This window comes from Antechinus flavipes, chromosome 2 (assembly GCF_016432865.1).
Source record: "Antechinus flavipes isolate AdamAnt ecotype Samford, QLD, Australia chromosome 2, AdamAnt_v2, whole genome shotgun sequence".
NCBI lineage: Eukaryota > Metazoa > Chordata > Mammalia > Dasyuromorphia > Dasyuridae > Antechinus > Antechinus flavipes.
Window position 1 is genome coordinate 328,351,734 of NC_067399.1, and position 26,908 is coordinate 328,378,641.

Here is a 26,908-nt window from a genome sequence, read left to right on the forward strand (position 1 = left end):
AAATAATTATTTTAAATGCAGCACTTTTTTTATAACAAAATGCTGGGGAATTTTATAAAGCAAGATACCTTTATCCTTGTTAGTTGGACTGTTTAGCTGACTTTATTTCCCTTTTGGTTTCAAATTTTTAGGGACTGATAATCTCCCTGCAAGTACTCTCATTATTACTCCTACAGTTACTCCTGCTGCTACACCCCCTTTAGCAGGTACACCAACTCTTACACTCTCTGAAAATTCCTCTGAAAACCTTAAGAGACCAAGCCCCAAATTTCCCAAGCCATGGAGTAGTGATGATTTACCACTGGATGAAGAGAATCCTAATCCTATTCAGGAGGAAGTACTTCATCCAAGAGCTATGTAAGCAATTAAAAAAAAAAAATATATATATATATATAAAACTTGTTGATTTTTTTTTTTAATAGGTGCTTTTAAAGTTGTTTTTTTTTTTTCCTTTTTGTTAGTCACAGATATATTTTTAAAAAAATTTATCCTGGAGATTTCTGGACTATGTATATAAAATGTCTTTTTTTTTTTTTTTTTTTTTTTTTTTAAATTAAAGTGTAATGTCTGTAGCTCGGGATGAAGAACCTGAGAATTTAGTCTTACCCATTCCATCATCCAGTCCCAATCCAATCATCTTTAGATCATTTCCTCTTGAAGCTCGAGTTCCTTCTCCAGTGCACACACCAAGTTCTGACCAGATGACACAGGAAAGTAGTTCAAGCTATGTTACCACCACTGAGACAGAGACTGTTGAGAGGCCCATTTCTGAAGGAGAGATTTTGTTTAGTTATGGGCAGAAGATGGCTACAAGAGGTACATTAATTTTCTGCAATTGATACCAGTTGGCTAATTGATGGAGTTGGCTAATGTGAATATACTTATTCTTCTTTAAGTTTACTTATTTGAAATATTTTATTTGAAAGAAACAAGGGCTTTACTAAAAATTCTTTCCATAAATATTGATTTAGTGATAAACTATCATGGCTTTTATTCCCTTAATTAAACCCATTTGTTTTGCTCTTTTGAAGTCTCTTATACACATTGAACTCATCTGTTGGATTACATTGTTTTCTAAGAAATTTTATTTCATTTTCAAAAGTACCTTATTGAAAATTAAGAATGATTTGTATGTGAATTGAAAACAGTATTCTAATTATATCTGAGTAGAAGTTATCATTGTTATTGTCCAGTTGTTTTTCAGTTGTATCTGATTCTTTGAGACCCTTTTTTGGGCGTTTTCTTGGCAAATACACTAGAGTAGTTTGTTGTTTCCTTCTTTAATTTATTTTACAATCAAGGGAACCGAGGCAAATGAGATTATATTAATTATGGTCACACAGATGGCCTGAAGCTGGATTTTAACTCTGGTCTTCCTGACCCAATGCCATTTTCCTGAGCCACCTCACTTTTAATTAGGTGTTCTATTGTAAATTTAAATTTGTAATTTGCAGTGGAATATAAAGTTAAAATATTTTCTGAATTTTAATTTCCAGATACATCAGATGGAGGACTGTTTTTAAATAACTTCAATGATAGTTTATCTAGCACTCTGCATGATGCACATGAAATGGTAAGAAAATGATTAGAACAGTAGATCATGTGATAAAGAACTTGTTTCCTAAATTTTTATCTTAGAGTAAACTTTTTTATTTATTTAAATGCAGCATTAGATAAAAGTATAGTAAAATATTTGTGAAGGAATTTACAGTTTTCATAAATATCTCATTTATTCTTAAATGAATATTTAAAACTATGTGTTGCTTCCCCCTATTACAGTGTGAACACCTTGAGAAGAGAATATTCCTTTTCTGTTGTATCCTTAGTACTTAGTGTAGTGCTTTACACACAGTAAGTGCTTAACAAATGTTTTTCTAATCATTCCTTCAGGATATGTTTTATGGACTTGTTAGATTATAAATTCCATGAAGTTATGGGACTGTATCTTACCTAACCTCTGTTTCTTCCCATTACTTACATAATACTATATACAGAGTAAGTATTTAGTTATTGTTTGTTGGTTAAAGTGAATGAATTAACTTTAGCAGCTAGATTATAACTTTAGCAACTGGACAGTGAAAGGGGTATAGATACATAATTTGAAATTAAATAATCTCAAAGCACATTAAGAAATGAAATTTTAAACTATACTATAGTATAATAGAAAAATAATCATTTCACATATATGATAAATATAATGAATAAAAATAAATATTTAAATAATATTTCTTTTATATGGTTTAACCAAGAGCATTCCTCAAGATATAATTGATTGTTTTTTAGTAGCTGTATCTGTAGTTAGATACATTACACAGTGATGAATATTTTAGAGAATGAAGTAAGAAAGAAATACATATAAAAAGCAAGTGACAAGGCAGTGGAACTTAATCTTTTATCACTATTGTGCTATCAATAAGAAATATTTGAAAGTGTGAATTACTGAAAAGAATTCTGTGAAAATAATTTGCCTTTCCATATGTAGTAATATAAAATACTTAGATTTTGCAGTTTTTAACTATCAATTTATAGAACAGTAATAGCATTTTTCACTTTTTTTATTGTAAAAAGAATTGTAGACCACTTTCACTAAATATAGCTATTAAGCCAAAAAAAAAAAAAAAGCACATCTTTATTTGCTTAAGTGAGATATATATATATATATATCTGGGGCTTAGTGCTGTTTTGTGTTTTGAAAGGGATACCCTATATTAAAAATTGGATTAATACATTTAATTTTGTTATGCCCCTTTTCTCTGTTACATGGAAGGTGAGGATCACTGCATTGGACATAATTTGTAAAGTGCATATATTTCATTCAAACTCTTACAACTGGAGATATGACTATTAATTTTGTTATTGTCTCCAATGTGAATAAAATCCAGTCAAATTTTGTTGTGAATTTGATTTGAAACCAAATATATTTTTTTCAAATACTAGTATCCTCCCTTCCAAACTACCCTGAATTTAATTACTTTGTATTTATTCTCTTTATAATTATTCTGTACATACTTATATATATGTCTTTATTGTCTTCCCTTTTGGAATGTAAGCTCCTGATGAATAGAAATTGTTTAATTCTTTATATTCCCAGGCATAGTGCCTGGTACATAGTATTTAATGCTTTTGGCTAATTAAATCAGAATTAAAATTCAACTAGAACTTTTTAATTTGATGTATAATGTGAAAATTATTAATTATATGTGAAGATAATTTAGAATAAACATAAATATCTTTAGGTTATGATAATCCCCCTCTTTGTGCTTCTCTTCTCTTAGGAAGATGATTCTCCTAGTGAAGGACAGGTGATGATGAAAAGACCTCATAAAGAATATCACCAAGATATATTTCTCTCACTTCTTGCTAAATTAAACCATGGGTCATTAGATTCACAGCAAGTAGTCTACCATTCCGAGGTAATTTTTAGCTTTCATTTCATTCTTAGAAATAAACTACCAGTACTCCAGTTTTTAATTATAAAATAAAATGACATCTCAATTTATCCAGAAATTATAATAATCTTAAACTTTTAACTAAACACTTGGAATCCTAATCCTAAAGATGAAAAGAGACTTAACTCTGACTGACACCCACATTTTAGGGATGAGGAAATTGAGACACATACAAATTAAGTGATTTATTCTAGCTTAGTTAATAACTTGGTAGTCTTTTGATCCAGAGTTCTTCTCATTTATGTAATATTCTAATATTCTCTAAAATGTAATCTTCTCTTGTTGGGGTTTTCTTGGGGTTCTCTGGGAACAGCCTTCATTTCAGTTCAGTAATCACCACAAGTGCAGCCAAGGATTAAGATCCAAATCCTTTATTGTCTCTTTCCAAGTTTTGTCTCCTTTCCTGTGGCCCAGTTAGCTTTCTTATAGTCCAGATCCTTTGTTATCTCCTTCCTGGGGCTGGGCAGCTTTCTGGAGACCCTTTCAGTCTGGCCTTGGTTCAAAGAGCTTGAGTTTCCGCCTGCTTTCTCTGGCTTCTGAATCTCCTGACTGAATCCTGGCTTAGGCCCCTAGCTTATATATGCTCTCTTATCAAAGTTATGAATCTTGTAGAACTATAGTAAGTACTAAGTACATGTACTGAACTAGAGAACTGTTAAGGACTATGCTAAATTAGATAACTATTATCTCTATCAATGCCATTGACTTAGCATCTTGTTTCAAGTTCTAGCACATAATACATTTACTTTGGGTTGTTTGGCACCAAAGAACCTTACCTAACATTGGATTTCAGGAGTTGGAAAAAATCTCAGACCATCCAGCTTTATTATGTAACTGAGAGTTTTCCCTGCAACATCCCTGACTTGGTATTGCCTTAGATTCTTGCAGTGATGGACTATCAATAACCTCTGAGCCAATAAGAGACTTCTAGCACCAAATTAGATCTGTGAAGATATCCTATTACCTCATCAACCTTACCATTTTCTCACCTTACCACAAGACTTGCTCCATTACAATGATAAGCACTGGGAAGAAGTATATATCTCCCTGTTTTATGCTTTTATTAATAATCAGAGCATTGTTGAATAGTTATTTCTATAGTTGCATTTATTAAAAAATTGTAATATTTACCATTGAATTTTCTGAATGTTTGCTGCTCTACTGAGTCATGTATTTTTCTGTTATCAATAAACAGTAAACTCAGTAAGATTTTGCATTTTTGCATAGTTTAGTAATTATATAAAGATAGGATCAGTTGTAGAAAATTATTTGCAAAAACCTATCTTTCTTTTCATCAAAGATACCCTCAATACATATGTAATTCACTATTGTAAAGATTTTTAAAAGGATGATAAAGTAGATGTCTGGGTAGGTAATTATAATGCCCTATTAATTGCTTTTTTCCCCAATTATTAATGTTTTTTGAGTTTTCCTGTAATTTGATTATCTTCCCTGAGATAGCTTGTGAGGTGGTCAACATTTTACACCTTTGCACTTATTTCCTCATTGTGTTCTCAGGCTAGTCTAGTTGTTCTTCCTAACTTTGTTATGTTTGGTATCAATAATATTTCTTTGAATTTCATATCAAGAATTGCATTTTTGAGTCTAAATGTGATGGGTCCTATGTTGTTGCTATTGCTGCTGTGAATGTAGGTCATTTTAGTTATATTTGCCAATTTATTTCACTTTGTGTCTAGTTGTTGTTTTCCTGCCAGAATCATCTATGAATGTTTCTTGGATGATGTAGCTTGAGTGTGTTACACTTTTTATAGCTTCTATGCCTTCTCTTATCACTGTAATAGAATTAGTGTTAAATAATTTCACAATGAACAAAAGGTATAGGTTTATGTGCCAGCAAAAAAAAAAAAAAAAAAAAAAAAGGCTTACTAAACAAATACCAGGTTTAAAGAGGAAATTATAAAAATGATAGATTATAGCAAAAACAACAACTATCCATATCCAGATTCCATATGTGAAAATATATGGTAAATGACTAATGCAATACTCGGGGATAAATGTAGAGGTTCTGAATATCTGCATCAATAAGCAAAAGAGAAAAAAAAAAAAAGAGAGAGCTTGTATTTTAAAAACAGCAAAACAAAGCCTAATAGTCAAGATTATTGTTTTCTTTTAAATATGAAAAATAAAGATAGACTTTAAGAAATCATTTTCAAGAAAAAAACAAAATTGATAAAATATTTATCAAATCCAGTCATAGTTGAATAATTCCAGTTCCCAAAGTTGGAAATAATGAAGAGAAACTCAGAATAGCAAAAACCAACTTGAAAATTATTAATGATTACTGTGCTTATAGAAATATTAGATTATGAACTACCAGAACAACTTTAAGTGGAGCAATGACAGCTGCATTTCACAATGGCTCCAGTTCCAGACAGTTTTACAGTTTTACAGATCTATCAGATTTTTAAAGAAAAAGTAACTCCTATATTCTCTCTGTCTCTGTCTTCCTCTTTCTCTTTCATATATATTTGTATGTATACATAAAAAATAAAAGAATTAGATGTATCTACATATGCTTACATATGTATATACACAGAGACCTGTAATTTATTTGTAGATTAACTCCCTAAAAAAAAAAGACCCCTTTATCAATGCAAATCAGCAAATGCAATTTATAGTTTTGGAGAACTTCCTAGTTCACCAAGAGATTAAGTGACTTATATTTAATCACAAAACCATCAGAAGTGGGTCTTCTTGATTTTGAATCTGGCTCTATCCACTCTTATTACACTGCCTATAATTAATCGATTATTTTAAATTATATAGAGAAGTGCCATACTACTTAAATGTATTTGAAAAAGCAATATAAAACATTTAAGCTAAAACATAAACAGTTTGAGTTATTGAAACCTTCTATTCCTGTGCACTTACATTAATATCTTTTAGATAATATCACCTTTTAATACATATTAGAGCATTGAACATCGAAGGGGAATAAAAGTGAGAGAGGAACAAGATTCCTCTTTATCAAAATATAATAGATTGATTTATCAAACAAGAAGGAAATGGTCTTTGTTAATAGTTGTTGTGGCTCCAAAGCTAACTGATCACATTAAAGGCTGAGAAGTAGAAGAAAACTAGAACAACTCCAATTGCCAAAGTGATGTCTGACCATCACTAAAGCAAAAGTCTGACCATATCACTGTCCTACTGAGCATACTCCAGGAGCCCTCTGTTACTTCTGTATTCAAATACAACTTTGTTGACATTTGAAGCCCTTCACAAGTTAGTTCCAATCTACTTTTTTAGCCTTAGACATTGGTCCCAAATTGTCATCTTCCTATTTCTCACACATGACATTCTTTCTCCTATCTCTGTTCCTTTGCACAGGCTGTCCTAGAGTGTACTTCTTTCTGCACTCTGCATCTTAGAATTCCTAGTTTCCTTTAAAGTTTAGCTAGTGCCAGTCTCTGGCTTTGAAATGACCTTTAATTTATTTTGTATACACTTATGCAGCATGATGTCTCCCAGAATCTAGTGTGATCATTGAGAGAAGTAATGGTTTTATTTTTGTCTTGGTGTCCTTAGCACTTAGCACAGAGTAGTTAGTAGAAGCTTAATAAATGCTTCTTTATTGAATATTTGATTGGAAAATTTGATGAAGAAACAGATGCTATTTAACTTGCAAAGACTAAGCTACAAAAAACAAGTTAGTTGCAAAAAGCCATTTTTTACTAGATAAATATATTCCAAAAGGATAGTTTTCTAAATTGGTCTTTTTTATATGATTTCTTGATTTAATAATTACTAAAATTTCTGAAAGTAATTAAAATGATGTTATGCTCTTTGAGTCTATCATAATTTGACTAGGTATTTCAGTATATGTTTTCTAATTTTTAAATTTAATTTTGATGATATGATTTACCTAATATGTCTTTTTTTCTTTTTCTTTAATAGGAATCTGAAAATAGTACAGATGAACTTAGTGAAGGACAAAGACCTAGATTTCCTGCAGCAAAGGAGAATATCTTCATGAAACAGTACATGGCCCAATCTATTCCTGTTTCTACAGAGTGTTTAGAGCAAAAGACTTATCATGGGCCATTACCAAAGCATTTTGACAAAACTATAGGTAATCAGCAAAATATTCTTTTTTGAAAGTGTCTCTTAGAAAGTAGGACAGAAAAAAAATTTTTATAACTATATTTTTGAGATTTGGGGTTATAATTCTGTAGTATGGAAGATTACATAGATATAATTACATTACAATCAAAAGTATTTTAAAAAATAAATATTCTCAAACTCCCAACTAGAATTATTCTCTGATAAAGCCTTTTTGGTCAGTTAGTTCATAAATACTAAATACCTACTATGTGTCTCATGTTATGTTACATATTGAAGATATCAAATTAAATGATATGGCATTTGTCCCCCAGGAATTTGTAGTTTTACTTCATAGAGATAACATGCTTATATGTAGATAGATGCGGAACATACAAAGTAGATTCAGAATATCCTTAGTTAAGTACTAGCAGCTATATATGGACTAGGAAAGATTTCATGCAAAAGGTGATACATGAATTATTATCTTGGAGGAAAACTGTGATTCTGGGAGATGGAAGTAAGGAAGAAATACTTTTGAGTCATGGGGATCACTTAGTGTAAAGACACAAATATGGAAGATGGAGTGTCATGTAGGAAGAATTATGTAATGGAGAGTAAGGATTATAGAGTGGGGGAAAGGGAGTAATATGTTTTAAGACTGGAAAGGTAGTATGGTATCTGATTGTGAGGAATGTTAAGACAAAGGAGCTTATGTTTATTCCTAATAGGAATAGGAGCTACTGGAGCGTGATAGAATGGAGAAAGCTCTGGATTTTGAGTCAGAGGACCTTGGTTTTTATTTTTATTATATGATCTTTTCAGCTATACATGTCCCTAATGATGTTTGCACTCTTTCTCCCTTTCCTTTTCTCCCTCTCCCTTGCACTTTCTGTCCACATTAATGTGGAAAAAGAAGATTATACATGAAACTCTGCAGCTCTCTTATATACAGTTTGCTTTTCTAATTATTTATTTCTGGTGAGAGGCAATTGGAATTAAGTGACTTGCCCAGGTTCACACAGCTTGGAAGTGTTAAATGTGTCTGAGGTTAAATTTGAACTCAGGTCCTCCTGACTTCAGAGCCGGTGCTCTAGCCACTGCTATATCTAGTTGCACCTCAGCCAATAATTTTTTTTTTAAATTTTATTTTATTTAATAATAACTTTATATTGACAGAATCCATGCCAGGGTAATTTTTTTTGCAACATTATCCCTTGTACTCGCTTCTGTTTTGATTTTTCCCCTCCCTCCCACCACCCCCTCCCCTAGATGGCAAGCAGTCCTATATATGTTAGATATGTTGCAGTATATTCTAGATACAATATATGTTTGCAGAACCGAACAGTTCTCTTGTTGCACAGGGAGAATTGGATTCAGAAGGTAAAAATAACTTGGGAAGAAAATAAAAAATGCAAATAGTTCATATTCGTTTCCCAGTGTTCTTTCTTTGGGTGTAGCTGCTTCTGTCCATCATTTATCCATTGAAATTCAGTTAAGTCTCTTTGTCAAAGAAATCCACTTCCATCAGAATACATCCTCATAGAATATCGTTGTCGAAGTATATAATGATCTCCTGGTTCTGCTCATTTCACTTAGCATCAGTTCATGTAGGTCTCTCCAAGCCTCTCTGTATTCATCCTGCTGGTCATTCCTTACAGAACAATAATATTCCATAACATTCATATACCACAATTTACCCAGCCATTCTCCAATTGATGGGCATCCATTCATTTTCCAGTTTCTAGCCACTACAAACAGGGCCGCTACAAACATTTTGGCACATACAGGTCCCTTTCCCATCTTTAGTATCTCTTTGGGGTATAAGCCTAATAGAAACACTGCTGGATCAAAGGGTATGCACATTTTGATAACTTTTTGGGCATAATTCCAGATTGCTCTCCAGAATGGTTGGATTCGTTCACAACTCCACCAACAATGCATCAGTGTCCCACTTTTCCCGCATCCCTTCCAACATTCATCATTATTTTTTCCTGTCATCTTAGCCAATCTGACAGGTGTGTAGTGGTATCTCAGAGTTGTCTTAATTTGCATTTCTCTGATCAATAGTGATTAGGAACACTCTTTCATATGAGTGGTAATAGTTTCAATTTCATCATCTGAAAATTGTCTGTTCATATCCTTTGACCATTTATCAATTGGAGAATGGCTTGATTTCTTATAAATTTGAGTCAGTTCTCTATATATTTTGGAAATGAGGCCTTTATCAGAACCTTTAACTGTAAAGATGTTTTCCCAGTTTGTTGCTTCCCTTCTGATCTTGTTTGCATTAGTTCTGTTTGTACAAAGGCTTTTTAATTTGATATAATCAAAATTTTCTATTTTATGATCAGTGATGGTCTCTAGTTCATCTCTGGTCACAAATTTCTTTCTCCTCCACAAGTCTGAGAGATAAACTATCCTATGTTCCTCTAATTTATTTATAGTCTCGTTTTTTATGCCTAGGTCATGGACCCATTTTGATCTTATCTTGGTATATGGTGTTAAGTGTGGGTCCTTGCCTAATTTCTGCCATACTAATTTCCAATTATCCCAGCAGTTTTTATCAAATAATGAATTCTTATCCCAAAAGTTAGGATCTTTGGGTTTGTCAAACACTAAATTGCTATAGTTGACTATTCTGTCATGTGAACCTAACCTTTTCCACTGATTAACTAATCTATTTCTTAGCCAATACCAAATGGTTTTGGTGACTGCTGCTTTATAATATAATTTTAGATCAGGTACAGCTAGACCACCTTCATTTGATTTTTTTTTTCATTAATTCCCTTGAGATTCTTGACTTTTTATTGTTTCATATGAATTTTGTTGTTATTTTTTCTAGATCATTAAAATATTTTCTTGGAAGTCTGATTGGTATAGCACTAAATAAATAGATTAGTTTAAGGAGTATTGTCATCTTTATTATATTTGCTCGGCCTATCCAAGAGCACTTAATATTTTTCCAATTATTTAAGTCTGATTTTATTTGTGTGGAAACTTTTTTGTAATTTTGCTCATTTAATTCCTGACTTTCCTTTGGTAGGTAGATTCCCAAATATTTTATGCTATCAACAGTTATTTTGAATGGAATTTCTCTTTGTATCTCTTGCTCTTGGATTTTGTTGGTGGTGTATAAAAATGCTGAGGATTTATGGGGATTTATTTTTTATCCTGCTACTTTGCTAAAATTATGAATTATTTCTAATAGCTTTTTAGTAGAATCTCTGGGGTTCTCTAGGTATACTATCATATCATCTGCAAAGAGTTATAGTTTGGGTTCCTCATTGCCTACTCTAATTCCTTTAATCTCTTTCTCAACTCTTATTGCAGAGGCTAGTGCTTCTAATACAATATTGAATAATAATGGTGATAGTGGGCTCAGCCAATAATTTTCAAAACTTTTGCTTGCATGGGATTCTTTCTGGCCTTCTTTAAGTTGCCTCAACGACTCTTATTTTTTAAAAAAATTTTGGCTATCTTATCCTGATGTCCGTTTCTCTTTACCTATCTCTTAACTTCCCTAATTAGAAAAAAGAAAAAAACCCCGAATCTTTATAATATATTTGTAGTTAAGCAAAACATATTCATACATTAGCCATGTTTGAAAATGTATATTTTAATCTGTATCTTGAGGCCATTTCAAGAGGTGACTACCACATTTCATCATTAGCCCTCCAGCATTGTGGTTGATTATTGCTATGATCAGAATTTTTAAGTGTTTCAGAGTTATTTGTTTTTACATTATTGTTGTTAGTGTATAATTCTTCTGGTTGTACTTAATCAGTTTGTTCTGTTTTCCAGGCTTATTTAAACTAAAGTTGTTCCTTTTATAATTTCTTTCAATGCAGTCATTCATGTTCTGTTACACTTTATCAGGTACCACAATTGGTTTACGCATTCCCCCAATCTCCATAGTTTCTTGTTCTTTAGCACTATGAAAAGAACTGCTTAAATGTTTTTGTATATGTGAGTCTTTTTTTTTTTTCTTCTTTCTTTGATCTTCTTGAGGATATAGGCTTAGTAAGTGATATCTCTGGGTCAGAGAATAGGGTGACTTTGGGGAATTCAAATTGCTCTCTGGAATAATCAGACCAGTTCACAGGTCTATCACTCATGTATTACTGTGTTTATTTTCCTACGTTCTCTTTGAAATTTGTGTTTCTGGTTTTTTTTTTTTTTAATCTTTGCCAGTCTAGTGATTGTGATTTGCTTTATTACCTTTCAGGAACTCATGTTGATTAAAATAAGGTATTCATAGATTTGCTAAATGGAAAAGGAAATAATTCATTGTTATACTAAATAGTATAAGAGGTATTAAAATGTGAGAGACAACGTATTATGTTAGAAGAAAGTTGTACTAAGAGGTTGAAATCTATATGTGATTTTTAAATCACTAATATTCAGACTTAGTTTCCTTCTCTGAAAAAAGGGAAATGATAGCTGTTTTGCTTACCTCACAGGATAGTTGTGAAGCACATGCCAATGAGCTAATAATATGTCTTGAAGTGGTATGTAATTTATGAAATGCTACAGGGTTTTATTTAACTTGCTTTGTTTCTGCTGTCATTCATTCCTCTTTACATATGGTGTTTAGAATCTGAATGAGATTCAATCTGGGTGAAAAAAAAGATGATGATTGGGAGCTTTGAAGACAAATCAAAAAATAATAATTTTTTCAAATCAATTTTAACACAATATCTGCCATGTGCTTTTGAAGATAACATGCAAAGAATGTTAGTCTGTTGACTTTATTGCAGTGATTAAAAAAAAGGAGAACAAGAATTGGGGACATACTAATTCATGAGAATCTTGTTTGTGATTTTTGTCATCTTTGACCATATGTTATTTATATTCTGTGTATTGGTTTTTTTAAATATGTTTTTAAAAGTGGGTATTTAAATCTAATGTGCAAAAAATACACATAGTCAAATGGATTATTCTTTTTGGTAGTAATTTTTTTCATAATTTGCTTAAAATGTTTCTCTATGTATTTATGATTCTAGGAGAAATTCATGAAAATTCATGTGCCAGTCATGGCCCAATGAGTTTGGGGGAACTAGATTTGCAACAGATTTCAAATCTTCCTCTTCAAGCAACACAAGTAAATGAAATTACGTTGGCAGGTGCACATGCAGATCTTGTTCAGGTACCTGAAAAATACCTTTTAGAATTAATTTGTTTGAAAAAATCTTAAACTAAGAATTAGGTCATAAGAAAGGGCATCTATAGCAATAACAATGATAATTCTTTTTGTTGTAACAAGTTTTTTTTCCCAAACATTTATTTATTTTCTGCTTATATATGTTTATTAACTTTTAAAATATACATTTCTTTATGAAACATGTGGAGAGAGAAAAATCAGAATAAATGGGAAAAAAACCACAGGAGAGGAAAAAAAATAGAAGGAAAAAAGCAAAACATAACATGTGTTGATTTACATTCGATTTCCATAATTCTCTTTCTGGATACAAATGGCATTTTCTATCCAAAGTTTATTGGGATTGCCTTTGATCACTGAAAAGAACCAGTCTTTTGTACTTAATTATTGTGTTATAAAAGCTCTTTTGAAAGAACCAAAATTGTGTTCAGTGATGTCAATCTTTTAAATTTATCATTTTTGCATGATGAAAATGCTTGTTTCTGCAGGATAATATTTTGTAGATTCATTCAAAAAGTTTTACATGTTTATTATGAGCAAAGGGTTATATTATCTTCTAAGGGTCATACCAAAGAAAGGTTAGAGAAGAAGTTGTACCTCTTGGGATTTTGTTGGTTTCCATGTTTGTTAGAATACTCATTGTGATGAAAATGTAGTAACACTGTCTAAACTGCCAAATGCAGCTCAGTCATAAACAATTCTCCTTCTCTAACCAGATTTCTTTTGGGTAAGGTTATTTCCTACATGCTAACCTGTTCCAAAACTAAGACAGTGAATATTCCCTTGAAGGAGAGAAAAGAAAAATATAAAAGAGAAGCTCACCAACAGATTCATTCTGTGGCTGTATGTTGAGTTAAGTAGGGCCAGTGAAGGGCATATCTTCCTTCAGGAGCATTTCCACACTGAAGCGGGAGCAGATAGGGCTCACTTTCTGATATATCTTGATATTTGACTTACATAAAACTTTCAGAAATAGATTCAGAAATAGAATAGAAATAAGAAAGTCATTTAAAAATTAAAGTGCTTTTAGTCATGACACAAACTTGACTATCTTTCAACCATCTGACAGTTATTTTGGAGGATTAAAATTCAGTAGAGGTTAAAGGAATTTCATTTCAAAATTGGTCTTAGTATTCTGCATAGTAGCTATTCAACAGAGAGGTACATGCAATTGCTGGAATGGGTATATATCTGAGTGTGTGCCTTAAATTCTCTTTGACCTTACCAAATTCTGGGGAAGGAATTATGGCTGCTGTCAGTTTCAGATGCTGGGTAGGGAGATTCCTAACCAGAAGGTTATTCTGGGAAATAGGTTTGAATTGTAAAAATGGATCTAGGTTTAGGAGATAGTGTGTAGGGGAAATTTGTATTACAGGAAATGAAAAAGTGGATGTACATAATAAGTGATTAATAAATGATTAGGTACTTGTGTTTATATCACCTTTATTCAGTGTACCAATGAAATCTAGAAATGATCCTCAAAACTTTCATTCCAGTCATTTATATTTTCCTTCTATATTATGCATATCATATCTAATGAATAGAATTCAATTCCTTCTTATTTTTTTGCTCATTACATGTTGAAAATGACCAAATGATTGCATATTTTTTAATTGAAACAGCATTTTTAGAAATCAATGTGAAACAGCAATATTGTTTTTTAAAAAAATTTAGGAGAAAGAGAAACAGCATCAAGAAGTTCAACCAGTTGATCGCAAGCCAGTACAAGCCCGTGTAATACGTGTAAAGAATAAGTCAGAAACTTCATTTTCACATCTCCGAGGTAAACCATATTTTTCAGTCATTTCTGTAACAGTCCAATATCAACTCTGGTATGGAACAAATATGTAATTAATTTTAAGTGAACGTGTTTTGCCATTTTAGATTTGGATTTTATAGTGTCTTAGTCTTGGTTGTAAAATATTTCTTCATTCTTGGAAATAAAGAATATCATGTAGTTAATTGTATATTTCTAAAATTATACTTACTAGTATACTAAAGTATACTTACTAGTATACATCATAACTGGAATTTTTTTGTCTTAATTGTGCAAATAGATATATAAGATATGTCCTTTTTATCAGTTTGATTAGGTCATGGTAGTCATTCCTAATACAATGAAATTTAATGAAGATAAAAATAAGGCTTTATATTTGTGTTCAGGAATTCATTGGTACAACAATTGAATGAATGCAATGTGGAAGGACATTTCTTATGACAAGAATATTGTGATTTTAGTGGATGGTGAGCTGAATAAAACTCAACAGTATAAAATTTAGGAATCTGTTTCTATGCATATGTATGCACATATACATGGATATAACATATATTTGTGTATAGGTGTGTGTGTGTATATATATGTGGCATGTACATAGTACACACAACATACGTACACACAACATACATACACACACACACATACACATACACATTTGTGTGTATGTATATATAGATAAAGAGCTTTTTGCCCTTGTGACTTTGTTTATATTCTAGTGGAGAGGAAAAAGTAAGGTTGACCTATTGCTGTTATGATTGGTTTTCCTTTTTTTTGTAGATAGCATAGTATAGTATAGTATGTGTGTTAAGAATCAGAAATTGTAGGGTCATAAGTCACTTCTCAGCCATTTATCACTTGTAGATGAGCCATTTTATTATAGTAGCATTTCCTATATATTAATAACCAGGGATAAAAACTAAACATGATAAGATATTAAATCTCTTGGAAGTGTAAATACCCTTCTTTTGTTATATAAATTTTCTGAAGGATTATTTCAACTTTACCATTAATTTTTCTACAATTCCTCCAACCCTTCGATCAGTTTAAGTATTTATCGAGTTTTAAGTGCACACAGAGTTCCCTTTGTAATATTCTAGCTACCTTACAATTTCTAAGTGGCTGTGACTTATTTAACAATGTAAAATCTTTGTGTTTATATCACCTTTATGCTTGTTTCTGTATCTTATTATATCTTGCTATATCTTCTTTCTGTTTACATTCTTTATTGGTACTAGCAATGAATCATATTCCTTCATTCCATAAGTCTGCTATATATCAAGCATTGTACTAGACAATGGGAATTTAAAGACCAAAGCGAAAGGGTCTTCACTCAAGGAAATTATGTTTTATTGGATGAAACGATTATGCACATTCAAATACAGAAAATTAATTACAAAATATATATTTCAAGAAAAGATAACTCATCATTTCTGAGTGGCAGCGAATTAGAAACTAGACAAGGGATTCTTTTTGATGTCATAGAACTTTTTAACAATATAGTGATACCTACGGGCCCCTTCTTAGCATAATGTTTTAAAATACATAAAATTAAATATATACAATTAGAAAGGAAGCCAATTATATTGAAATTAATTTATCAACTTTAATTTTTTAAAAAAGTTTATAGATCTTAGGTTATGAAGCCCTGAACTAAAGAGAAAAGAATAAATTTATTGAAAGATGGTAGTTTCTAAACTTTGATGTAGCAGCACAGCATTTCATATAAAAACATTTTTGTACTTTCACCTACCTTTTTTGCAAAACAGTCTATGGAAATAATACTTTCTAGCTCATGTTTAATTCATATAAAATGAAGAATTTAGTGCATCTTTTGGAACAACACATAGATTGTAAACATACAGTAAAGATATGTAACAGACATTTGTAAAATAATTGCATTATTATAGATGAACTTTTAAAATGTGAAGTTTCTAAAGCATACTTTCAGTGATATTACTACTTATTTTCTTTTTTTCAGCTACTATTCAAGATCAATAGGAAATCCTACTTTTTACAAATAAGATGTTGCAAATGGCAGTAAAATTTGATAAAGAAGAATTCTTTATTCATTCATTGTCAAAACATAAACTATTTCTGTCAGATGAGGCTTTAAGATTATTTTTGATTCCAACTTTTTTTGGAAAAATTCTTATCCTACCAACTGAGCTTTTTAGGTAGCCTAAGATTCTTATGTTGAACTGTAGAGAAGGTGCCTTTATAGAAGCAATTCTTCCCTGGGAACTCCCTAAGGAGGACATGGGCCCAGGCTCTTCCTCAGCCCTATCTTAAACAAGTAGCCTTATTACTTGTCTTTGTAGTAGTTTCAGCTATTCCTATGAACTTTTCTTCAAACTGCTTATATATAAGCATAAATAGATTTTATTTTACTTAAAAAAACCACTTGAGGTAATAAAAGTTTAAAAGATTTAAATTTAATTATTGAACATTTCAATTGGTTATATATGGCTGTTTACGTTTTTTAAAAGTTGAAGTTTACCAAAGTGAATGATATTAAGAACTAAACTAGACATTATAAATCTTTTAAATTTCACACCAAAAATGTTGGAATTTGTACATTTTATACTCAAAAATGCAGCAACTAGTAGGACAAAACAGGTTACCTGTGTCATGAACCTACAAGGTCATAGTTGTGAATTATATTTTTGTTGAAATTTATCATCTGTTGGACTCAAATTTGGCCTTATGCCATTCTGTATATCCATTGGACTGCATTTACTGTCAGTTGTAGTGAAGTTATTGAATTGCTTTTGTTAACTTTTATTTGAAATTTACTTTGACTGAAAAAATGAATATACTTATATAGAAGGTTTATTAAAATACCAATGAGTTTGATCACTACTTTGCATCTCATTTTTCCTTCCCTCCATTAAGAGAAACGTAACTTGAGGAGAAAGTGCATTCTAAGCTTGCAGGTCAACCTCCCTGATGGGTGGAAAACCATATATAGGATAAAGCTACTAGGGGAGTGTGGTTGGAATGGGAGCGTGTATGAAATTGTCATTTGCTTCACTTTCATTTCCTGACAATCTTTTCTAATGACTTTTCCAAAGTCATACCACTGGTAATAATAGCTAGCCTATATGTAGTATGATAAGATTTATAAACATTTTTATATACATTCTCATCTTCACAATTTATAGCAGAAGAAATGGAAAGTCAAGAAAATATGATTTGCCCAGCGTCACACAGTACAACTAGCCAGCCCTGAGCCCTGAAGCTGGAATGCAGGCCTAGCACTTGTCTCTGTTTCAAAGAGCCTGAGGAACCATCCTGCTTTTTATTAAACCATAACAAAATCCTCAGTTTTAGAACTGTGGAAAAAGGAATTCCAAAAGTAACTTATAAAAAAGTTTAATCAGCAGCAAGGTTAATAGAACTGAAACAATGAGATATTATTGTTGCCCCTTCCCCTCACAGAATATTCTTTTAGTCAATTTTTAAAAAATATTAACGACTTAAAATGGTCAATACATTTAAATATTTTCAATGTTATGCCTAGTTAAATTATTTCTGTATCACATAAATTATCAACTAAAGCTCTTCAAAAATTTGAAATACATTCTTTTTTCAACTTCTCACCACTAGATGGCACTAGTGAATTTAAAGTTGAGATAAATCAGTTTTTTTTTTTTGACAACATTGAATTGATATTTGATAATTCAGTAAATTTTTAAAAAATATGATAAGTAATTATTCTTTTAGTTTCTAGGAGATCTTATTTGTTTCAAAAGCTTTATTTCTGGGAGGAACTTTGACCATTGTCTACTTCACTTCTCTCATGATAAAATGGGGTCTCAGGGAAATTTAGTGACCAAGATTAGAGAATCTTAGATTTAGAGCCAAAAAGGACTTTAACACCTCACCTAGCCAACTCTTTCATTTTATGATGAGAAAATTGAGACCTGGATAAGTTATATGATATATCCAAGTTCATATAGGTAAACATGAAATTATAATTCAATGAATGTAATTCATAATTAATGAACTTCAAAGTATTTAAAAATAAACATTTAATATTTTATATAGTTTAGTTATTCCTTCAATATTACATTTCATTTAAATGACTGAGTTTTTGTATCTGCCGCAGTGAATTAACATCATTTGCCTTCATTCTACTTTCTTTCTGCTAAGTATGATTCTCTAGCAATAATATATTTTCAAGCTGGATTTAAAAACTTTGCATAAAAGATCTCTAGATTAAAATATTGATTTTTCTTTATGACTTTAAAGCTACTCATAACCTGACCCCAAACTACCTTTCTGGATGAATAGGATGAATAGGCCAGCCAAACTTAATGTCCTGAAGTTCTTCACACTCTGTGGTCCTTTGATTTGGTACTCCCTCATGTCTGACATGCATCCCTTCCTCACTTCTGCCTTGTAGAATTTTCTTCAGCTTAAGCATAACCTCTTTTGAAAATTAAAAAAAAAGAAAAGAAAAAATTTGAAATTAATATCATTAATTCAGTTATAAAAACTAATTATCTATTTCTTTTCATTTCATTGTTTTATGTTTTTTCCTTTATTTGCATCCCTTCTTTATTATAAGTATTTACCCTTTCTTTCCTTATAATCCCCTCTTTATAATTCCTTCTTTAAGTTTAGGATTTGTTTTGCTTCTGCCCAATTCTTCTGTGAAACCCTTTGTTTTATTTCCCAATTGTTCTTGTTCCTTCCCTGGATGTATTCTGTCCTCATTTTTACCAGTTCAGATGAAAGTGTGGTTTGAGTGATGCATGTTCCCCCCACTTCTCTCTCTCTCTCTCTCTCTCTCTTTTTTACACACACACACACACACACACACACACACACGCTCTTATATGTGTATCTCCTGACTCTTCATCTTTCCTCTGATGTTTTCCATAGTGAATCTTCTCCTCCTGTCCATTTTATACTTTCAATATCATCAAAACCTAACAAAACCATTTACTGGCATTCTATCTCATTTGATAACCTCTATGATTCTTGATGACATTAGAGTTCTGAAAGGACTCTTTATAAAGTAAACAGTTCATCCTTATAAAGACTCTTCTAGTTGTTCATTTTATGTTTCTCTCGACTTCCATGTTTGTGTTTTTAGAGATCCTGGTAAACTCTGATCTTTTTCATCAGGAATGCTTAGAAAGTCCTGTTTCATTGAAGATCTATTTCCATTTTCTTCCTGTCCCCTCCAACTTTGTTTTTTTGGGGTAAGTTTTCAATTGTAGGTCTTACGTCTTTTGTGTTTTAGAATAACATATATCATATTATTTTGTAGCTTGTTTGATTATTCCTCAGTACTTGAATTTTTTCTTTTTGGCTTCTTGTAATAGTTTCTTTTATTGAAAGCTCTGGACTGACATTTCTAGGAGTTTTCATTTTCATTTTTTCCCTTTTTCTTAGGAGGTGATTCGTACACTCTCTCTGTTTTCACTTTGCCCTCTTATTCTAAAAGTCTTAATAGATTTTTTGAAATATGATATTCAGACTCATCTTTGGTCATTGATTTCAAGTAGGCCAATTATTATTAAGTAATGTCTCCTTGATCTCTCTTTAGGTCACTTTTTAAAGATATCTATATTTTTATATTTTCTTATGTTTTAAAATTTTTTTGACATTTTAATATTTTATGTCTTGGAATCATTAATTTCTCTTTGATCTCATTTTAACTTTTAGAGAATCTGTTACTTGGGTAAGATTTCATACTTTATACAAGGAACAAGAAGGTGATGAAAAAAGAAATGGATCAATACTAGTATTGATCCCATTATTTGCTAGTATGTATATTTGCTGTAGACAGATCTTCCTCTTCATCCCCTCTAGTCTTCTCACACGTTGGGCTTTATCAGTTATTCTTAAAAGTTCTCTCCTTTTAATTCCATCTTTGATTTGCCCTCTGAAACTGAAGTTATATTCATGACTATTCACTCCCCAATTTTACCTTCCCTCTCAACTGTTTCATATCTCCTTCTCTTGTTGCTGCCTATTTCCCTATTAAATTAGACAGGAATGAGGAGAAAAAATAACCTCCTTTATCCAATTCAGGTAAGAGTTAGATTCATGAGATGACTGTTCTCCTTTCCCTCTCTTCATCCTCTTTTCCATATTTGTGTGTTTTTCTTTTGAATTTCTCAGTCGTAGCAATAGTAAGTTTCTACCTTTTCTTCCTGATTTTTCTCTAGTGTGTATTTTTTTCTTTCCCTTTTGTTTCCTTTCCTAAAATCATCAAAACAACAGAACCTATACCCATATCCATCTCTGTTTTTCTTTACTCACTCACAGAGTTGGTGTGAGATTAACTAAGAAAATTGTAAAGCCCTTTGTACAGTGCTTGACACATAGTCAGCACTTAATAAATGCTTCACAATTAATGGCTATAGTTTTCTCAGTAAATTAAGTGTGTGGTCCTCAGCTTTACAAGGGAAAGGAGTGTAAGTATGGCGGATATGGGGAGAAAAGAAAAAACTTGGAATATCTCCTGGAGAGTGAGATAATTAATAAAAAGATTGCCTTCTTGCAGTGAGGGCCCATTTGAAATTAAATAATCTGTGTGCATAGTTAGCATGGATGTGTCACTTCTTCCAGCTTTTTTCATTAACTCATTAATAGAAGTAGACAAGGTAGACAGAAATAATTGATAATTGGCAAGAGATGAATTGGGTGCAAAGATTTGAGAGTAGATGACAGTATAGAATTAAAGTGGCTAACTATAGGGTCAGGACTAAAATTACATGTACACAAATATATGTATATATATTTGTATGCTTGAGTCCTTCATTTTCACTTAGAGAGAGAGAGACATCCAGACAGATAAACTAACTGCCAGAAAAGAAAAAAAGTGGCAAAAAGGATTTGAATGTAACTAAATGAAACAGTATGTTTGGTTATTTTGTCAGTCAAGAAAGAAAGCAAGATTTAAATTTCAGGCTCCACTTGACACATAGGTATTTTTCAAAACTTATATCAAGAATAAAACTCTTGATTGATGAGGAACAGAATCAGGTTTTACTACTTTATTTCACTAAGATCTGATAAACATTTAACAACTACATGGTACTAAAAATAGTGTATATATAATGGATACAGTGTTCTTTATGAAAACTTGCTCTCTATCTTATTTTTCATGTGAATATTTGTGATAAACTTGAATTTATTTCCTTTCAGCTTGGATAGGGAGAGAGAGAGAATTGGAAGATTTACTGTATGCTCAAGGACACAGGGAAAGAAGTTGGGGATCTCTGCTAACATCAATTAGCCAGTATAACATTAAAATATACAATTTTAGAGCTGGAATAGCCCTTAGAACCTCAGCCAATTCTTTTACTTTTTTTTTTAACTTTCAAATTGTATTTTTAGTTTTAGTTTGAAATACTCTTCTTTCAGGTGTTCTTTCCCTTTTGAAAAAGCAAGAAATATGATAGCCATTATATATATGAAGTCAAGAAAACATTATATATGTTCCAGATGGAGAAAAAGCAAGAAAAATAGACTACAAGAATACTTCAATCTGTGTGCTGAATCCATTAGTTCTCTATCTGAAGATAGATGGCATTTTATGGTATGAAAATTGAGTTATGGTAGATCAGTGTATTGATTAGAGATTCAAAATTTTTCAATTTTTTTTTTTTTTACAATATTGTTATTGTAGAAATTCTTCTGGTTCTGCTCACTTTACTATTTATCAATTCATATAAATCTTCCTAGGTTTTTCTGAAGCCATTCCCATTATCATCTCTTCCAGGACAATAGTTTTCTGTCACTTTTATAAACTATAACTTGTTCAGCCATTTCCCAACATCCTCTAAATTTCCAATTTTTTACCCCCACAGAAAGAGCTGCCATAAATATATTCATATATCTGGTTCCTTTTGTTTTTTCTTTGATTTTTTTGAAGCATAAACTTAGTTTGAGAATTACTGGGTCAAAGAACACACACAGTTTTGTAGTTTTTTGGTAATAGATCCAAATTACTTTCCAGAATGGTTGCACTAAGTCACAGTTTCATCAACAACAAGAACATTTTAGTACTACAAATTTTTATATGTTGTTCCATTGTCATTATTTTTAATGATGTTTGATGGCTTGTATGGTTTATTCTTTGACTCACTTATTCTTTAGGATTCGATTATTTAGTTTCCAATTAATTTTTAATCTATGCTTCTGAGGCTCTTTATTGAATGTAATTTTTCTTGCATTATTTCAGTTTTTCTAAAATTCTATTCCTCTTCTTAACTTCTATCTTGTTTATTTATAGCTAGATTTATCTAGGTCCAAAAAGGATAAATTGAGTTCCCCTCACTAATATAGTTTTATTTTCTATTTCCTTTCTGTTCTGGGCAGAATACTTTCTGTGTCCTATTTTTATTTTCTGTAATTCACTTAACTTTTCTTTCAATAATTTGGATGCTATGCCATTTGGCACATATATGATCAGTATTGATAAAAGTTCATTTTCTGTTTTAGCAAAATTTAGTTTCTTTCATTATCTCTTCTAATCAGTTTGTTTTTGCTTTTACTTTGAGATGATTGCTACGCCTACCTGTTTTACTTTAGCTGAGGCAAAAATAGATTCTTCTCCAGTCCTTTAATTTTGTGTCTTTCTGTATCCAGTGTGTCTGTGCAAACAACATGTTCAGTTCTGATTTCGAATCCATTTCTAATCCTTTTATTTTTTGGATTAATTCATCCCATTCACATTTATAGTTATGATTATTTCCCATCTTATTCTCTTCTATGTAGCCTTTTTTTTACTCTATCTCTTCCTCAGAAAGTCTGATCTGCATGTGAACCACTATCTCTCCTTTCATCACCTTTTCCCACTTTGTTTCAAGTGAACCCTTTTCCTCATACTTCACTTCTGGGTAAGATGAATTTCTCTATTTGGCTGTGTGTGAATATATATTCTTCTTTCCTGTAAGAGGTTCAAATGAAAATAAATTTCAAGCATTTCCTACTCTTCCTCCCAGTTTTTCCTTCCATTGTAAAAAGTTTTCCTTTTGTATCATTTTTATGTGAGATATTTTCCCCCTTGCTTTTTTCCTTTTTTCCTCCCATTGCATGTCTTTCTTACTCTTCCATTCTTTTTTTTTTTTAAAAGATTATCCCAACATAGTAGATTCACACATTTATGTTTTCTTTCTAACTTCCCTAATGATAATAAAGTTTTTAGGGATTACCTCTACAGTCTGGTTCCATACAGGAATTAACAGTTTAACCATGTTAAGTCCTTTAAGATTTTTAACTCATTTTTCACCTTACTTTTTCATCAGGAATGTTGGAAAAAACCTTTATTTCATTAAATGTTCACTTTTTTGTTCCCTTTGGAATTGTATCCAGTTTTTCTGTGTAGGTTATTTTTGATTGTAATCTGAGCTCCTTTGTGTTTCTAGAATATTGTATTCTGTCTTCCAATCTTTTAGAATAGTAGCTGCTAAATCTTGTGTGATCCTGATTGTGACTCCATGGTACTTAAATTATTTCTTTCCAAATACTTTTAGTATTTTCTCTTTAACTTGGTAATTCTGAGTTTTGACTGCAATATTCCTGGAAGTTTTCATTCTGGGATTTCTTTTAGGAGTTAATTGGTGGATTCTTTCCATTTCAATTTTTCTTTCTGGATCTAAGATATCTAGATAGTTTTCCTTTATAATTCTTGAAATATAATGTATAGGTTTTTTAAAAAATTCATTTCAGGTAGTCATTAATTGTTATATTATTATTCTTTGATCTATTTTCTATGGTAGTTCTTTTTCCTATGAAATATTTCACATTTTCTTCTTTTTTTTTTAACCTATAGTATTTTGGCTTTCTTTTACTGTTTCTTGATGTCTCATGGAATCGTTAGCTTCCACTTGACCAATTCTAATTGTTGATGAGTTATTTTACTGTTTGTCCAATTTTGATTTTTAAGATGTATTTTCTTCAGTATTCCTTGTGTTTTTTCAAGTTGCTAATTCTCTTTGTATAATTTTCCTATACATTTCCTTCATTACTTTAATCAATTTTTTTCTCTACTGTTCTTATTTAATTTTTAAAATATCTCTTTTGCCTTTAAAAATATTTAAGACTTTCCTAGAATTCTTTTGGCACTTGTATCTGGTTTGTTTTTCTTTGAAACTTTGTAGATGTTTTCAAGTCCATATTTTATTCTGAGTTTATGTCTTCATCTTCCTTGTCACCACAGTAGTTTTTTAAATGGTCAGGTTCCTTTTTTGTGGTTGACTCATTTTTCTTTGGCCCATTTCTTGACTTTGGATTTTATGTTAGAGTTGGTTATTCTGGGAATATATGTGGATGTCTAGCTTGAGCATCAGATTCTTATGTTTTTCTGTTCTTCCTGTTCTGTTCTTTTCTGTTTTTCTAAGGTCTAGTCTCTTTCTGATCTGTACTCTAAACCTTACATACAGAGAACTCCTGCTTCTTTCTGATTGCAACTACTTCTTTCCATCCTGGAAGTGTGACTTAGGACCAAATAATGGGTGACAGAGCTGCCAAAAAGCACCAGATCCCATATTCAGTCCTAGTTCTGGGATCTCTTGGAATCTCTTTCCAATAAGATTTTAAACCCCCTTTACCATTCCTGGGGTGGCTGCTTTTAGTAATATTGCTTTTGCTGTATAGGTGCTCCTGGCCAGCCCCCGCCCCTTTGTTTTTCTCTTTCTAAGCTCTTCTAGGCAGGAAAAAATGACTTATTGTGACTTTTTAAATTGGCTTTCTCACTCACAATTCAATTTGATGTATTTTATTAAAGTTTTAATAGAAGGATGTGTTGGGGAAACTTGGAAAAAAATGTTCTTGTTACTCTGTCATTGTGATTTTGCCTCCACTTTCTTATTCTTTGGAGGAAAATTTACTTTAGACTCAAGAAATGATAAATGATCTACCTACAATTATAACTATTAACTTTAGCAGAACCCGAATTAGAAGCTGTGTTCTAATGATTCTTCATCTAATGTTCTTCCATTATAGTAGTAGTAATGTTGGTGATGATGATGATGATGATGATGATGATGATGATGATGATAATAAAGTTGGTACTTATAGGGTGCTTTCAGATTTGCAAAGCACTTTAAAAGTATTGTTTTACTTAATCCTTTTATAACTAAACAACATGATTCAGTAAGAGCCAGATACAATGATTTAGTCAGATATCCTACATGTAACTCCCTTGTTTTGTGTCAGTTATACCAACATGTGTATGGTGCAATAGGATTATGACAAAGATGGTCTCCACCAGATAGGAACAGAAATGTATGTATCTAGTGAGAAAGTTAATGGTTGTATCTAGTGAGAAAGTTTCAGAGTTAAAAGGTTAATTAAGAATTGAGAATGTGTATGTGTGTGTACACGCACATATATACATATATGTATATTATATGCATATTTGCATATCAAAAAACTATTTAATAATTATATTCATTATACTTCTTTTAGTTTAACAGTTGTGAAATACCTGTTAAAATAATGTCCTTAAAAAATAACAGTATTTTAAAAAACCCAACTTATTGAAGTGTTCCTTTTTAGTTTCTAAACTTTCATAAAATTAAAAATTGTATAATCACTAAACATTTAAAAACCCTAATTTTAACATATACTAAATATTTATTAATATATTGTGATTTACTTTCATTATTTTCCTTATGTTATTTAAATATTAACTGAAATTATTATTATCTTGAATCATATTTTATGATCATACTTTGTGCTTCTTGACATATAGTCTTTCAGTTTTGGAGTAAAAAAAGCTACCATCTTTAATCACATTGTAAGTTATCTTGTGAACATCTCTGAAAGGTGAAGAATCAATAGTTTATGTTGACCTGTATTTATGGAGAAACCTTATACTTAAGCTTTATTTTTATTCATTTGCTCATCTAAATTTCACTTAGCATCATAAGCTTTGTAAGGACAATTTATGGCTATTTTGTAGGGACAATTTTTAACTCCAATCAGAGGCATAACTCCTTGCAAGACTACTGCAAAGCTCTTAGAGAAACATTTACCATGTAACATTCTTAGAAATGAGATTTTATACCCCACTGAACTGAAAGTAGACTCTGAGCTTTTGATAAATATTTTTCATTTAATCTGCTTATTGACTGCTTTTCAGCCTGCATTGCAGTTATATAGAGAAAGCCCATTATCTGGGAACATTTTAGATCTGAAATAATTTCTCAAATTATAATGTGATCATAACTAGAAATATTTGAGTAATACATTTACTTTATAGCATGGATTTCCAAAACCATTAGTTTTTGTTTTTGCCAAATTTATTCATACAAATTAAATACATCATTGTAAACAGTTAACTTCCTTGGTGCTATATACATTAATTTTTGAATAAGAATGAAAAATGATCTCATATATAGGAAATCACTAGAAAACAAGAACTAGACCATTTTATACACAAGAATAGGAGCATTAAAGAATTTCTGTTGAAAAGTAAGTTTCAGGACGGGA

The 26,908-nt window shown here is 31.2% G+C and overlaps 1 protein-coding gene across 5 annotated transcripts in view; it reads left to right on the forward strand.

Moving 5' to 3' along the window:
* KIAA0586 (KIAA0586 ortholog) overlaps positions 1-26,908 on the forward strand; it is a 143,632-nt gene that overhangs the window by 95,315 nt on the left and 21,409 nt on the right. For all 5 annotated transcript variants that reach the window (XM_051977737.1, XM_051977741.1, XM_051977739.1 and 2 more), the window contains 7 exons: positions 132-357; positions 560-816; positions 1,497-1,573; positions 3,276-3,413; positions 7,368-7,542; positions 12,518-12,660; positions 14,347-14,455. In XM_051977737.1, the coding sequence (XP_051833697.1) occupies positions 132-357; positions 560-816; positions 1,497-1,573; positions 3,276-3,413; positions 7,368-7,542; positions 12,518-12,660; positions 14,347-14,455 (1,125 nt within the window). The remainder of the gene's footprint in view (positions 1-131; positions 358-559; positions 817-1,496; positions 1,574-3,275; positions 3,414-7,367; positions 7,543-12,517; positions 12,661-14,346; positions 14,456-26,908) is intronic.